This window comes from Chiloscyllium plagiosum, unplaced genomic scaffold, assembly GCF_037043375.1.
Source record: "Chiloscyllium plagiosum isolate Xiang-an unplaced genomic scaffold, Cpla_swu_hap1 HiC_scaffold_22, whole genome shotgun sequence".
Lineage (NCBI taxonomy): Eukaryota > Metazoa > Chordata > Chondrichthyes > Orectolobiformes > Hemiscylliidae > Chiloscyllium > Chiloscyllium plagiosum.
Genome location: NW_028270160.1, coordinates 4,611,319 through 4,627,552, shown reverse-complemented (window position 1 = coordinate 4,627,552; position 16,234 = coordinate 4,611,319). Strand labels below are relative to the sequence as shown.

Genomic DNA, 16,234 nt, shown 5'->3' with positions numbered 1-16,234 from the left:
CCTGCCCAGTAGCTATGTTCCCAGACAATATACTGCCCGTCAATCTGTTCTACAACCAGGTAGGGGAACCTGCTACACAAAATTACATTTGATCGGTCTTTAAATTTACCAATAATGCCATCTGAAATTCCTTGCTGTCCAATCTTTCCAGTTCTCCCAGATCCAAATTATCATCAGGTCATAGAGTCATATAGGTGTACAGCACGGGAACAGACCCTTCGGTCCAACCCATCCATGCCGACCAGATATCCCAACCCAATCTAGTCCCACCTGCCAGCACCCGGCCCATATCCCTCCAAACCCTTCCTATTCATATACCCACCCAAATGCCTTTCAAATGTTGCAATTGTACTTCCTCTGGCAGCTCATTCCATACACGTACCACCCTCTGCGTGAGAAAGTTGCCCCTTAGATCTCTTTTATATCTTTCCTCTCTCACCTTAAAACTATGCCCTCTAGTTCTGGACTCCCCCACCCCAGGAAAAAGACTTTGTCTATTTATCCTATCCATGGCCCTCATGATTTTATAAACGTCTATAAGGTCACTCCTCAGCCTCAGACACTCCAGGGAAAACAGTTCAGTCTGTTCAACCTCTCCCTATAGCTCAAATCCTCCAAACCTGGCAACATCCTTGTAAAACTTTTCTGAACCCTTTCAATCAAGTTTCACAAATCTTTCCAATAGGAAGGAGACCAGAATTGCATGCAATATTCCAAAAGTGGCCTAACCAATGTCCTGTACTGTCGCAACATTATCTTCCAACTCTTGTACTCAATACTCTGACCAGTAAAGGAAAGCATACCAAACTCATTCTTCATTATCCTATCTACCTGCGACTCTACTTTCAAGGAGCTATGAGCCTGCACTCCAAGGTCTCTTTGTTCAGCAACACTCCCTAGGACCTTACCATTAAGGGTAGAAGTCCTGTTAAAATTTGCTTTCCCAAAATGCAGCCCCTCGCATTTACCTGAATTAAACTCCATTTGCCACTTCTCAGCCCATTGGCCCATCTGATCAAGATAGTGTTATAATCTGAGGCAACCCTCTTCGCTGTCCACTCCACCTCCAATGTTGGTGTCATCTGTGTTCACAAAAAGCCAGTGTAGCTGTATGAATTAAAAGGATAAAACAGCATTGCAGGTCAGTTATTTACATAATGATAGCCAGTGTACAAGAAGGGATTGATTGTGCAAACATGTTAAATATAACAGCAAGAAAGGTAAAAGGGGAAAGGATGGTAAAAAGGAAAATGAATGGCTCTTTACTTAAATACATGTGTCATTTGAAACAAAATAAATGAATTAATGGCACAAAAAAAGATTAATGTGTGATCTTATTGCCATTATGGAAATATGGTGTAGAAGACAGGCAGGAGGAAGGGGTAATTGTTAGTATGAGATGGAATATGTATCACAGCAAGAAATGATGTTCAATCCATATGGTGGAATAAAGAAATAAATAGGGGAAAAAGGTACTGATGGAGGTAGTCAATAGGACTCCTAACATAAACTATGCTGTTGGACATAAAATAAACCAAGAGGTACTGAGGGAATGTAAAAATGGAAGCACATTCATTGTGATGACTTAATGTTCATTTAGTTTGGGGAAATTAATTTGGCAGATGTAAACATGAAGTAAAAATCATAGTGTATTTGGGACATTTTCCAAGAACAAAAGTTTGTGGATCCAACCAAGGATCTGGTTATTTTGAATCTGGGAATGTTTTATAAGGTAGGCTTAATAAATGATATCAAAGTAAATGGTCCCCTGGGAAGCAGTGACCAGAACACTGGAATATAGCATTCAGTTTGAGAGTGAGAAACTTTGGTCAGAAATATCTGTTAGAGAAAGTGAGGACTGCAGATCAGAGTCGAGAGTGCGGTGCTGGCAAAGCACAGCAGGTCAGGCAGCATCTGGCATCAGGATGAAGGTCTTATGCCCGAAATGTTGACTCTCCTGCTCCTTGGATGCTGCCTGATTGGTTGTGCTTTTCCAGCACCACACTCTTCAATTCAGAAATATCAGTGCTAAATTTAAGAGGGGTATTGACAAAGGAAAGAGTGGCATGGGGAAAGAGTTTAACAATCCAGGTAATTCATGAACAATGCTCATGACTCACAGAAAGATGTAACACAGTGAGGAAGAAGGATTCTAGGAAGGGGATAAACCAATCATGGTTAATCAAGGAAGTTAAGGGTGGAATTAAATTGAGAGAATAGAATATACAACATGCCATAGATTAGTGGTAATCCATAGGATTGCGAAAATGTTAAAATACCAAAGAAGACAACCAAAAAAAAAGGGAAATTAGACTCTGAGGGTAAACTAGGAAGAAATATTTTCAAAAGGGATAGTGTGAGTTTTTTTTAATTTATAAAAAGTCAGAAGCGAAAATGAGCACTGGACCCTCGATGGGGATAAAATAATGGGAAAGCGGGAAATAGAAGTGAAATAAATATTTTGTCACAGTGTTGACAGTGGAAACCACATTCCAAAATGACTAAATAATCAAAGGAAAAAATAGAAGAGCAATAAAATAAAATAGCTATAACAAGGAGAATAAATTCTCAGGAAGCTAATGAGGCTAAAGACCATTAGGTTCTCTGGACCTGATGAGTTGTATCCAAGGATATTAAAAGAAGAAGCTACACAGACAGCAGATGCCCGGGGAGTAATCTTCCAAAACTCCTTAGATTCTGGGAAGGCTCAGAAGACTGGAACATTGCCAATGCAACATTATATAAGTTTGCAGATGACACCAAAATTGGAGGTGTAGTGGACAGCGAAGAAGGTTACCTCAGATTACAATGGGATCTTGATCAGATTGGCCAATGGGCTGAGGAGTGGCAGATGGAGATTTATAAAGTCATGAGGGGCATGGATAGAGTAAATAGACAAAGTCTTTTCCCTGGGGTGGGGGAGTCCAGAACTAGAGGGTGAGAGGGGAAAGATATAAAAGGGACCTAAGGGGCAACTTTTTCACACAGAGGGTGGTGCATGTGTGCAATGAGAGGAAGTGGTGGAGGCCGGTACAAGTGCAGCATTTAAAAGGCATCTGGATGGGTATATGAATAGGAAGGGTGTACAGGGATATGGGCCAAGTAATGGCAAATGGGACTAGATTAGATTAGGATATCTGGTCAGCACGGATGAGTTGGACCAAAAGGTCTGTTTCCTGCCGTACATCTCTATGACTCTGTGACTTATTCAAAAAAGAAAGGAGACAGAACATCAGTAATGATAGACCAGTTAACATCTGTCATTGGGAAGGTCTTCGATTTTATTCTGAATGATGTAACAACAGAGCATTTAGAAACGCATTGCATACTCGAGCAGAACCAGTCTGGCATCCTGAAGGGGACATCATGTCTGACAATGATTTTAGGATTTGTTGAGGAAGTAGCAAGCAAGGTAGATAAAGAGAAAGCAGTTGATCAAAAATACATTTAATGCAGTACTGGAGATAATGCTCTTACAAATACCGAAAATAGTAACAGGAGCAGACCATAGTTATAAGATAAAGGAGCAGAACCAGCCCATCAGGCCTACTCAGCCATTCAATCATGGGTGATATGTTCCTCAACCCTATCCTCCTGTTTTCTCCCATAATCTTTGATCCCCTTCCGAATGGTGCGTTGGCTTTCATTAACAGGGGGGACTGAGTTTAAGAGCCATGAGGTTATGCTGCAGCTCTATAAAATCCTCATTAGACAACAGTTGGAATATTGTGTTCAGTTCTGGTCGCCTCATTTTAGGAAAGATGTGGAAGCTTTAGAGAGGGTGCAGAGTAGATGTACCAGGATGCTGCCTGGACTTGGGGGCATGTCTGATGAAGAAAGATTGAGGGAACTCGGGCTTTTCACATTGGAGTGAAGAAGAATGAGAGTTGACTTGATCGAGGTGTACAAGATGATGAGATGCACAGATAGAGTGGATAACCAGAAACATTTTCCTAGGGCAGAAATGTCTATCATGAGCGCCATAATTTTAAGATAATTGGAGGAAGATTTTGGGGCGATGTCAGAGGCAGGTTCTTTACACAGAGATTGGTGGGTGCATGGAATGCACTGCCAGCAGTGGTGATCGAGTCAGATATATTAGGGACATTTAAGTGATTTAAGTGATAGGCACATGGAACTGAGTATAATGAAGGGTATGTAGGTTAGTTTGATCTTAGAGTAGGAAAGAAGGCTGGCACAACATTGAGGGCCGAAGGACCTGTACTATGCTGTACTGTTCTATGTTCAATCAAGAGCCTATCTTTTGTTGTCACAAAGACCCCCAATGACTTGGCCTCTCTAGCCCTCTGCGGTAATGAGTTCAAATCTTTGAGCTTTCTCCATCATTCTCCCACCAATACCCTTTGATTCCTTTAGGCCTGAGAATTACAAGGGGAGTGTTTACATGATGGCAACCTGCAACTAGTGGAGAGTCACAGGGATCAGTGTTGGCCCATATTAGTTACAAGATATCCTAGTTAGGAGATGACACAAGGATGGATAGGAATGCAAATATGAGAATAATACAAAGAGTCTGAAGAAGGCCATGGTTCAGTGAATGGGAGAAAACTAGGCAGAGAGAACATAAAATAGGGAATTGTGAGGTTATGCACTGATGAGGTTATCGTTGCGACTTCTGAATGTAATAAGAAAGCGAATGGAATATTGGCCTCTATGTCAAAGGGAATGGAGTTTAAAATTAAGGATGTGTTGCTAAAACTAATGAGGCACTACTTAGACAACAGCTGGAATACTGGGAACAATTTTGGGTCTTAACAAAGTTACAATGTACTGGCAGAGGCAGTCCAGAGAAGGTTCAATAGGTTAAACCCAGGAGTAGATGAACTTTCTCAAGAGGAGCAGTTGAGTGCATTGGGCTTTTACTCATTGGAATTTAGAAGTGTGAGAGACAACCTTATTGAAACATACAAGATTCCTTGGGGGTTTGACAGAGTAGATGTTGCTTCTTCTTGTGGGAGACTCCAGGACCAGAGGGAATTGCTTCTCTCTACAATTAGTGAATGTGTGGAACTGTTTACTGAACGGGGCTGCCAAACCTATGTTGTTACGCACATCCTCAGCTGAGATAGACAGATTTTTAATCAGTGAGGGAATCAAGGGTTAAGGAGTAAAAGCAGGAAAGCATCAGATCAGCTCTGATCTCATTGAATGGTGGAGTGGACCCAGTGGGCTGACTGGCCTACTTCTGCTGCTATGTCTAATTGTCTTCAAATCAACACCTTCACTCATACAAATTAAAAATCACCCAACACCAGATTATAGTCTAACAGGTTTGTTTGGAAGCACAAGCTAGCTACCTGACGAAGGAGCAATTCTCCAAAAGCTGGTGTCATGTGATTTTCAACTTTGTCCACCCCAGTCCAATACTGACACCTCCATATCATGTCAACCAAATTAGGCACATGAAGGCATTATGTGTCATTCTTTCCTAACTATCTGGTTACAATTTGCTTCCAAGAGAAACAAATGCAAGCCTTGAGTCAGCTCTTTCTCTCTTTGACAGAAATGACTAGCTCTATCAAAACAATGGCCAGGCAGGGAAGAAATCTTGTGAGTTGCTGGTCAACTGTATCAATTCCATAAAAATGAGTAAGTTAGTCACTGGGCCATGGAGATAATATCAGGTTACATTAGATAAAAGAACAGAAAGTGTTGAATCTCCCAATTTGAACATCAGAGTTCATCACGCAAAGAAACAACAGACTACTTTTCAGAAGTAATGCAAAAACTGTCATGTACTTTCAGCCCAAGAAAGTTTTGCCTTTCCTTCCAGTAATGGCTCTTTAAGTGTAAAGCCTATGTTTTTAAGAATCCTTTTCAGGTAATATTGTCTTTCATTGGCATCACAGAGGGACGGTTTCTTCCTAATTCAGTGAAAGGAGATCATCAATTACAGGATATCCCACTGGATTTGCTCTGCCTTTGGTCCAAAATGAATTTCTGCTAATAAGGACAGAAGTTTGTCACTGCAACATGCAAATTATTTTTAAAATCCTCTTTTCTTTCATTTACGTGGAATGATAACAAACATTCTGTCTATGTCTCTCTTTCTCTCTCCATCTCTTTTCACTGTGGCAACAGTTATGCCATTTCATTTCCTACCGATGATACCATCACCTCATTCTGTGTCTCAGAGGCTTGGATCCTCTTTTAAAAATTCATCTGAACTGGATGTTCAAAGCACGAACAATGTTAAGATATGATTGGGCTCCAGTCTGCTTCGCACGACACTGAAACCAAATCATGAAGGAATAAAGCGCACCATTAAACCCATAATCTTTACAACTTGGTCAAATTAATTTTTAATGTGTAGTGCAAACAGCCTGCATTAGGGAGGATGGAGAGGTATGAGTTCCATCCCACTTAATATCAATCAAATCCCATGAATCGCTTTATCCTGGATAATGCATTCCCTGTTTCGAAACCCTGAAAATTTGGCATGCTTATATCTTAAAAGGCTCCAGACTTTTTTTGATACAGTTATAAATGTTTGTGTTTGATGTGACTGAAGGTTAGTTGAATCGTTCCCTTCTGGTTGCAGCCATACTGCTCTTTGAATCTACACTTGAACGTGGCACAGAATCCCTACACATCAGGAAACATCGGCAGCAAGGACTCTGCACCTGGTATCATTGTGGCCTCAGGTATTGAATCAATTTGAAGGTTGACACAATTTTCTCCAATCTTTTCAGAGTTTTTTTAATTGCATGATTTTTGACGCGCAGTCGCATACTCCCCTCTGGCTGATAGGGCAGCAGGCATAACAAGTGAAATTAACACTGGAAAACACAACAACTTTATACCTCCTGGAAGTAGCTGCATTCCCAGCGCAATATAGACTGTGACAAGGGCAATGACTTCTCTGCTCAAAGAAAATCATTTCCTCCTTCTTTTCGCCATGATGCTATTTGCGAACAATTCTTTGAGGGTATGGCAGTCATTGTACCCGGCTCGATGAGCCATCCATCAGCTGGACAGTGAGAACTGACAGATTTAATGGATTCTGAATCTACTTTCACCATTGCAAAAACTATCGTGAAATTGTTACACAGAATTCACTGGATTGTGCTCCAGACCAAGAACAGCAGTTGATTTTTTTTTCACTTCCCTTGCCTCTAGGTTCTTAGCTCAATTGCATGATCTGTCCTGCATCCTCATTGGAAACTGTTAACTTAGCTGAGGCCAGAAATAAAGCTTTCTTGACCTTGCTTAACTTTAGAACACATCAGTGCTGCATTAGGAAACCCAAGCAGTCTGCTTTCACTGAAAGCTCAACTGAACATGTTGCAATGCTCCTGGTTATCATTCCTGCAATCTGTGAGATGCTCGCTGGTACTTTCTGAAAGTTGTTTGCTCTCCACACTTTATTTTTCACGATTGAAATCTGAGGAGAGAAGATTCATTGAAAGGCGAGTAACATATTCCACGCTGCTTGAGGCAATCTGCCAACAAAGAAGTTTCTCCTCCTCTGCTCTGTCAGAAATATGCTGAGTTTTCACTTGGCTCCTCACCTTAACTGGGCTGGAATTTGCTCAATGCAAACAGTCCTACTTTCCAATGATCCTTTGTTTCACAGACTCTGGTATAATATTTCACAGGGAATTTAGACAAAATACCTCTCTGTAACACTTCTTACATCAAGTCCCAAATGTATATGTTCGGTCTCGTCACCATTTTAATGGTCAGCAGGTGCGCTGGAAGAGGTCCGCTGCTTTCAGTTAGACTCTTGCCTGCCCAAGACACAATGACAAGCAGGAGGGTGGAAGAACACAGCAGGCCAGGTAGCATCAGGAGGGGGAGATGTCGACGTTTTGAGTGTAACCTGAAACATCGACTTCTCCACCTCCTGATGCTGCCTGGCTTGCTGTGTTCTTCCAGCCTCCTGCTTGTCTACCTTGGATTCCAGCATCTGCAATTTTTTTAATCTCTAACCAAGAAACGATGAGGCCAGTGTTAACCAGTGAAATCCCAGGCATTCACTGGAATTGGTGAAAAGTAGATAAAAATGAGCTACCTACCCCTGGAAAACTCATGTGGCTTTTGCCTATCCGTTGACACTCAGATATGTGTGACAGAACGGACATCTCTCAGTAGTTGAGAAAGTCATTCTGAAAAGGGGAGATTGAAAAGTTCCTTGATCAGGACTTCTCTGTCAGTGAAAGGCCCCTATATTTCATTTTTAACTTTTAACCTAACCATCTTCAAAAGGGAATTAAAACAGAAAATGGGAGAAAATGCTCAACAGATCTGGCAGCATCAGTGGAGAGAGAAACAGGATTAGCATTTCACGTCAGTGTCCTATTATCAGAGATAGCCTTACTATTGTAGTGATTTTTATAACAGTCACAACAAAAACACAACAGGTGTATGATTTTGAAGTGGAGAGGGGAATGCACACCTTGGGAGATCCTGAGTGAGTGACAGGCGCCATAGAAATTGAAGTATTTCTTTCCTCTCCTTCCTTTGTGCTTGTATTTTCCAGTCTTAAGGGATCGCTGAGTTGTAACCTTGGGTTTTTATTTGTAACCATGGCTGATACTTGGTGGCTTTGCTTGAATTTCAGGCAACATCGGCTCTGAGCTCATAACAGATGAGGAAAGTCACACTGGAGGCATGTTCATCTCATCAGATGCAGGGAACACCTGGAGACAGGTAACGGCGATGTGGACACGTTGTAGAGGGGCAGTAACTAATCATGAATGGCAGCTGACTCAATCAGCAAACAAAGGCAGCATCAAGCTACAGAACGCAGAGCCAGAATGTCCACTATCCTTTTCTGCTTTATATCGGGATGGTTGATTTCAATTGCACTTCGGCATCAGCAGTCACTCTCAGTGCAACAAACTGACCAAACCAAAAGTAATGATGTTGTTAACGAGTTAAGGTGCTTTGATGGTACTCATTTTGCCAAGGACTCTGAACGCCCCTCTTACTCTTCACTATATAGTGCCATAAGATCCTTTACATCATGTGAATGATAGATACAGATTATTGTTTCATCCAGAAGTAAGCACCTTTGACAATCCAAATCTCTTTCAGCCCAGCCAGTTCACTCTCAGCGCTTAATTCCTAAGTTAGCCTTGAACCCACAATGCTCTGATTCAGGAGGTGCATCTCTGAAAGCTGTGACTTCTGAAATCTCTGGAACATTAGCTTCCATTTATTTTTTTACAGCTGGCTGCATTTCACCTTTAACGATCTCAACCCATGAAGTTGAGAGAAGGTCAGACTGTGTTTTTTCTCTGCTGGCCAGTATTATGATCCAGCCTTGCCTCCACATGCAGCTGTTGCTGTCAGAGAGAACTGGTTGGTCTGTGTCAATATTTATGCCTATTTACAGTATCCGTATAACAACAGTTCTTGCATTTCAGGGTAATTAATTGCAAAAATGCTTTGAAACATTTCAGCATGATGAGCGGTTGTCTGAGTGGAAGTAATTGTAGATCCATCAAAGCCACTTCTCAGCAAATATTCATCCCGTTGTTGACATTCCCTTCAATGAGCAGATTTTTCTCTGCTGGCTTGAAGATTTTTCTTAAGAAATGAGTCATTAGGAGTATTTTGGAGAATGTAATTATTTTACATATTCAGAAGAAGGAAGAAAGAGGGTTCTCCATCAAAATTAGAAATGTTTTGGAATACCTTATCTGTCTGCAGATGGACAACCAATATTGTCAGATAAATGGCCTATTTCTGTGCTCAGACACATTGTCATTCTGTATCAGGGAGAAGGCAGGCATCTTTGTGAGGCTTCGCTGACATAAATTATTCTTGTTTATGAACTACAGTTGTCATCCGGCCCATCAATTGCCACAAAGTCAGGAACCCCCATGAAATATATCGCTGTTTCACACACAGACATTGATGGATTTCATGGTTTGTTCAGTGTCTCGCCATAACAAATGCAGCCCATAAAACGGAGTGCAGCCCCAGCTATTACTGTAGTGCGAATGAAGGCAGAGTGGGCTGGGACTGTTAAGTGAGAAAGATACTGTTCACTTGAGTGAATAGGGCAGTTGCACTCCAGCTGAGCAACATGGGTAACCTTAGCTTCCATTTGTGACATTAAGCATCAGTTTGGGCCACGTGTGATGAGTCAAATACATCATGGACTGAGCGATGTGTTTGAAAACTGTTTGTGGAACATCTCAGGAGATGGTCCCATATTTGCTTTATATTTTTAATAAACTCTAATTTTGTTTTAAAATAAGAAATGGTTCATTTAGATTTAGAGTCAGAGAGTATGCCTCCCTGTATCAACAGAAAACTGATTTCTTATCAATATTTGCATTTGTAGCTCATTGTAAAAGTTCCCAGTTGCCCAGATTGAAGAGGTAAATACCAAAAGGAAAATGTAACTCCGATAAGATGATAGCGATTTCAACAGGAGTTGTCGAGATGTCTTTTCTTTCACTCCTAACCGGTGATAGTTTCTACACGGTGCTACTTTCTTGTAGATGGTGCTGATTGGTTTGTGTTTGCTCTCATTCGCAGGTTTTCGACGAGGAGCACAGCGTTCTGTTCCTGGACCAGGGAGGTGCGCTTGTGGCCATTAAACACACACCGCAGCCAATCCGACATCTATGGTAATTGGTCCCTCTTCTTATTGTCCTGGCGGTGGGTAAAAGGTGCTAGAACTGCAGTAATGAGGGGAGTATTCCCTGTCCGGGCAGCAATCTGCATTGCTGTGACATGTTTCAAGACTGAACTGCAGGAAGCATGCACACTCATGCAACATTAGCCACATTTAAGATATAAACTGACCCCTGAAGGAATTAAAGGACCATCCTGGCCGAGTATTTAAAAAACAACATCAAAATCTGAACACCAGGAGTATCTTCACCTCCTTTGTTTGGTGGCCATGGCCTAGAGGTATTGCTGCTAGACTATTAATTTAGAGAACCCATAATCTGCTGTTCATATATCCCACCCTGGTGGATGGTGAAATTTGAATTCTATAAAATCTGGAATTAGGAGTCTACTGTTGACCCTGAAATCAATGTCACTGAAAAACCTATCTGGTCACTAATGTCATTTAAGGAATGTGACTGTCATCCTTACCTGGTGTGGCCTACATGTGACTCCAGACCCACAGCCAAATGGTTGCCTGTCTACTACCCTCCTGTGCACTGAGGAATGGGCAGACAATATTGGCATCAATCATTGATGCCAACATCCTGTGAATTATAGATGTACGACTTGATGTGTTGGAATTCCTTTTGCTGTGGGATAGATGGCGGGCAGGAACTTTGGATTAGCTTAAAATAGCTTCTCCCACACAGCAAGATTGTTGCAGATACATAAACACTCTCCTATTCCTGCCACTTCTGCCATACTTGCTGCAACTCCATAGTCAATTCTCCCAAATCCTGCACTTTTTCCCTCATTTTATCCAGAGCCCAGGATTCCTTTTCCTAATATGCTCAAATACAACAAAGTCCCATTGCAACATTCCCAAATCACCTGATCCATGTGACTGGTTGTGCTGTTTCCAATCCAAATTAACAAGAGTAGGCAAAAGTGAGGATTGCAGATGCTGGAAACCAGAGTTTAGATTAGAGTGGTGCTGGAAAAGCACAGCAGGTCAGGCAGCATCCGAGGAGCAGGAAAATCGGCGTTTCGGGCAAAAGCCCTTCATCAGGATTCCTGATCTGACTTTAACCTCCATTCTATATTCCTGCATATAGACTCAGAGAGTCATGGAGTCATAAAGATGTACAGCAGAGAAACAGACCCTTTGGTCCAACTCTTCCATGCCGACCAGTTGTCCTAAATTAATCCAGTCCCATTTGACAGCACTTGGCCCATATCCCTCCAAGCCCTTCCTATTCATATACCCATCCAGGTGCCTTTTAAATGTTGTCATTGTACCAGCCTCCACCACTTTCTCTGGCAGTTCATTCCATACATGCACCACCATTTGCGTGGAAAAATTGCCCCTTAAGTCCCGATTAAATCTTTTCCCTCTCAACCAAAATCAATGCTCTCTAGTTCTGGACTCCCTCACACCAGGGAAAAGACCTTGTCTATTTATCCTATCCATGCCCTTCATGATGTTATAAATTTTTATAAGGTCACCCCTCAGCCTCCGATGCTCCAGGGAAAACAGCCCCAGCCTATTCAGCTTCTCCCCATAGCTCAAATCCTCCAAACCTGGCAACTTCTTTGTAAGTCTTTTTTGAACACTTTCAAGTTTCACAACATCTTTCTGATAGGAAGTAGACCAAAATTGCAGGCAATATTCCAAAAGTGGCATAACCAATGTCCTGTACAGCCACAACATGATCTCCCAACTCCTATACTCAATGCACTGACCAATCAAGAAAAGCATACCAAACACCTTCTTCACTATAATATCTACCTGCACTCCAAGGTCTCTTTGTTCAACAACACTCCCCAGGACCTTACCATTAAGTTTATAAATCCTGCTCTGATTTGCCTTTCCAAAATGTAGCACCTCACATTTATCTAAATTAAACTCCATCTGCCACTCCTCAGCGCATTGGCCCATCTGATCAAGATCCCATTGTAATCTGGGGTAACCTTCTTCACTGTCCACGACACCTCTAAATTTGGTGTCATCTGCAAACTTACTAACTATATCTCCTGTGTTCACATCCAAAACATTTATACAAATGACGAACAGCAGTGGACCCAGCAGTGGACCCGATCCTTGTGACACTCCACTGGTAACAGACCTCCAGTCTGAAAAACAACCTTCCACCACCACCTCCTGTCTTCTACCTTCAAGCTTTGTTGATTTGCCTGACAGGGGCAGTGGCATGATGGCACAGAGGTTCGCACTTCTGCCTCACAATGCTCGGGATTTGAGTTTGTTTCCAGCTTTGGGTGACTGTGTAGCGTTTGCACATTCTCCCAGTGTGAAAAAATATATTTTGTCTACAAAATGATGAAGGGTATAGACAGGTTAGATAGAGATAAGCTTTTTCCCAGGGTGAGAGATTCAATAACGAGAGATCACGTGTTCAAGGTGAGAGGTGAAAAGTTTAAGGGGGATACACGTGGCAAGGACTTTACACAGAGGGTGGTGGGTGCCTGGAATGCGTTGCCAGCAGAGGTAGTAGAGGCAGGCACGGTAGATTCATTTAAGGTGGGTCTGGACAGATGCATGAGTAGGTGGGGAGCAGAGGGATACGGATGCTTAGGAATTGGGCGATAGGTTTAAACAGTAGATTTGGATCGGCTCAGACTTGGAGGGCCGAAGGGCCTGTTCCTCGGCTGTAAATTTTCTTTGTTCTTTGTTCTCTTTAAGCCAGTTCTGTATCCAAATGGCTAGTTTTCCCCTGGTTTCCATGAGATCTAATCTTACTAACCGGTCTCCCATTGGGAACCTTGTTGAACGCCTTACTGAAGTCCATACAGATCATACTCACCGCTCTGCCCTCATCAATCCTCTTCATTACTTCTTCAAAACACTCAGTCATGTTCGTGAGACATGATTTCCCACACTCAAAGCCATGCTGACTATCCCTAATCAGTCTTTGCCTTTCCAAATACATGTACACCCTGTCCCTCAGGATTCCCTCCAACAACTTGCCCACCACTGTTGTCAGGCTCACTGGTCTATAGTTCCCTGGCTTTTCCTTGCCACCTTTCTTAAATAGTGGCACCACGTTAGCCAACCCCTAGTCTTCTGGCACCTCACCTGTGACTATCGATGATACATATATCTCAGCAAGGGGCCCAGCATTCAATTCCCTAGCTTCCCACAGAGTTCTAGGGTATACCTGATCAGGTCCTGAGATTGATCCACTTTTATACATTTCAAGACATCCAGCACCTCCTCCTCTATAACGTGGACATTTTACAAGATGTCACCATCTGTATACCCCAAAAATCTTTCATCCCATTGGTCTTCAATGACTTATGAACAATCTTCCTTGTATCTGCTTTTGTGTTCATTGTGCACTCCATATCAGAAAATCCCTGCCATTGTGACATTGCACTTACAGTCTAAAAAAACACAGAAATTGTCTAAATAAAAACCTAACAAAGTGTGGATGCTGTAAATAAAAAAAAACAGAAAAGCTCAGCAGGTCTGTCAGTGTCTGTGGAGAGAAAGCAGAGTTAACACTTCAGGTCCGTGACCCTTCCTCAGAACCAGAAATTGTCTATTTGGAAAATAAAGTTTTCGAATAAAGATTTTTCCTCTTTTAAATGGTAAATGTTTGGACAGCAAAATTACCACAGCATTATGCTCTTTCTATTTTAAACACAAATTAGATGTCCACTTGTGAAAGATAAAGTTGCCTTATTTTCACTGGACCAGAGAGCTGCTCTCTCATTACAGGGAGATGACTGCTGGTCGTTTAACCTGAGGGTCAACATACCTCAGGCAAGGGGAGAGTCCTTCATGGTGATCTCAGCTGGTGTGGGGATTGAACCCATGCTGTTGGCATCACTACAAACCAGTTATCCAGCTAACTGGGCTAACCAATCCTGATAATAGAATTGCAATGTTTAGAAGTCATAGGGTTATGATGTCCTTTTGAAAGGAATGAAACATGCCAGTACTGAAAACTAAATGCTGGGGTAAGTACATGGAGTTAGCCTCTCTCCAAATACTCTGAAAATGCTTTACCCTTCATGTTACCCTGGACCTGAGTGAAAGATGGCTTCATCATACTTAGTAATTTGTGGAATAAAGGACAGACGATGCTAGAGAAACTCAATAGGAGCGGTAGCATCTGTGGAGAGAGAAACAGAGTTAATGTTTTGAAGTTGAGTATGACTCTTCAGCACAACAGGAAAACTCTTAACCTTTGTTGCTTCTTTTTAAATTTGTTGATGAGGTCTGGGCAAGGGCAGCAATTATTGTCCATTTCCTAATTTCCCTCATGCTATAAAAGAATCATGTTTTAAAAATCCAAGCAATTAGGGGCTGGAGGCTCCGGTGACATTGTAATAGAAAGAAAAATTGAAGAGAGCTAAGAAGTAGCCTACCATGAACTCCGCACATCCCAAACCACTTGGCATCCAATCAAGTTGCTTATTGAAGTGTAATTACTGTGGATCCACAGGAAATGCAGCTGTGAATGTAGCACACAGCAAGATTCCACAAACAGCAATATAGCGCTGACCAAATAATCAGCCTTATTTATTTTCGTGGAAGAATAAATATTGACGAGCACATGCCTGCTCTACCTCAAGATAGTGCCATGTGACCGTGTACTCGGGAGAGCAGAAGGGGATATAGTTTAAAAAAGAACAAATAAAGGATTTCCATTAACATATTGCCTTTCACAATTGCTGGATATTTCAAACTGCTTGAGAGCCAATGGACCACTTTGGAAGTGTAGACACTCTGGAAATGCAGAAAACATGCAAATTTGTACACAGCAAACTCCCACTAACAATAATGATGGGCTGAATCGTATGTGTTTTTGGCTGAGTCTGTTGTAGGATTTTCATAGCGAGGCTGTGAGCTCTTACACTGTATCTTAACATGATGTTTGTTCTTCATTTTCCTTATTCTCTCCCCATTAACCAACACCCCTCCACCACATATTGTCATGTTTGCATCTTGTTTATTTTGCTCTTAGTAGAGAGGACCCATTCTCTCCTTTCACTGTTAATTTACACCCATTTTACATCTCGTTTTCTCTTTCTTCACTGTTAAACTGAACCTCCACAATGTCTATTCCTCTCACCCCTCCACTTCCTCGTAAAAAGTACATTAAGAAACATTTTGCAACACCTTTCAGTTCTGAAGAGTCTTACTCCAGACTTGAAATGGTAACTCTGCTTTTTCTCTCCACAGATACTACCAGACTTGCTGAGTTTCTCCAGATGTCCAGCATCTGCAGTATTTTTGCTCTTACTTGAATGTTTGACCATGGTCACTATCTACAATTTCAGTACTTGATAATGACTTGAGGTCGATGAAATACTGAGTAAGGGAGATTCCAAGGATGGAGAGCTCAGCATTGACTGGGGCTGGGTGAGAGGGGGTGTGGGCAGGATGGTGGAAGGGAATCCAACATTAACTGAGTGAGGGTGGTAACAGTAATAAAATTATCTCCGTCTAACCCAAAAATGCCTTCCATTTTGTTCCAGTCCTGTCCCTCACTCTGCACTGGCCTCAGGATGAACCAGATTGCTTGTAATTTTGATTTGTGTGATTCTGAGCACCAGGGTCGAGAGTGTGATGCTGGGAAAGCACAGCTGGTCAGGCAGCATCCGAGAAGCAGGA

General features: G+C 41.9%; 1 protein-coding gene across 1 annotated transcript in view; it reads left to right on the top strand.

Annotated features, from left to right (window-relative positions):
• The window catches only part of LOC122561354 (VPS10 domain-containing receptor SorCS1-like), a 1,223,550-nt gene that overhangs the window by 1,005,945 nt on the left and 201,371 nt on the right, over positions 1–16,234 (top strand). The window contains exons 11-13 of the mRNA XM_043713087.2: positions 6,563–6,665; positions 8,585–8,673; positions 10,516–10,607. Of these exons, the coding sequence (XP_043569022.2) occupies positions 6,563–6,665; positions 8,585–8,673; positions 10,516–10,607 (284 nt within the window). The remainder of the gene's footprint in view (positions 1–6,562; positions 6,666–8,584; positions 8,674–10,515; positions 10,608–16,234) is intronic.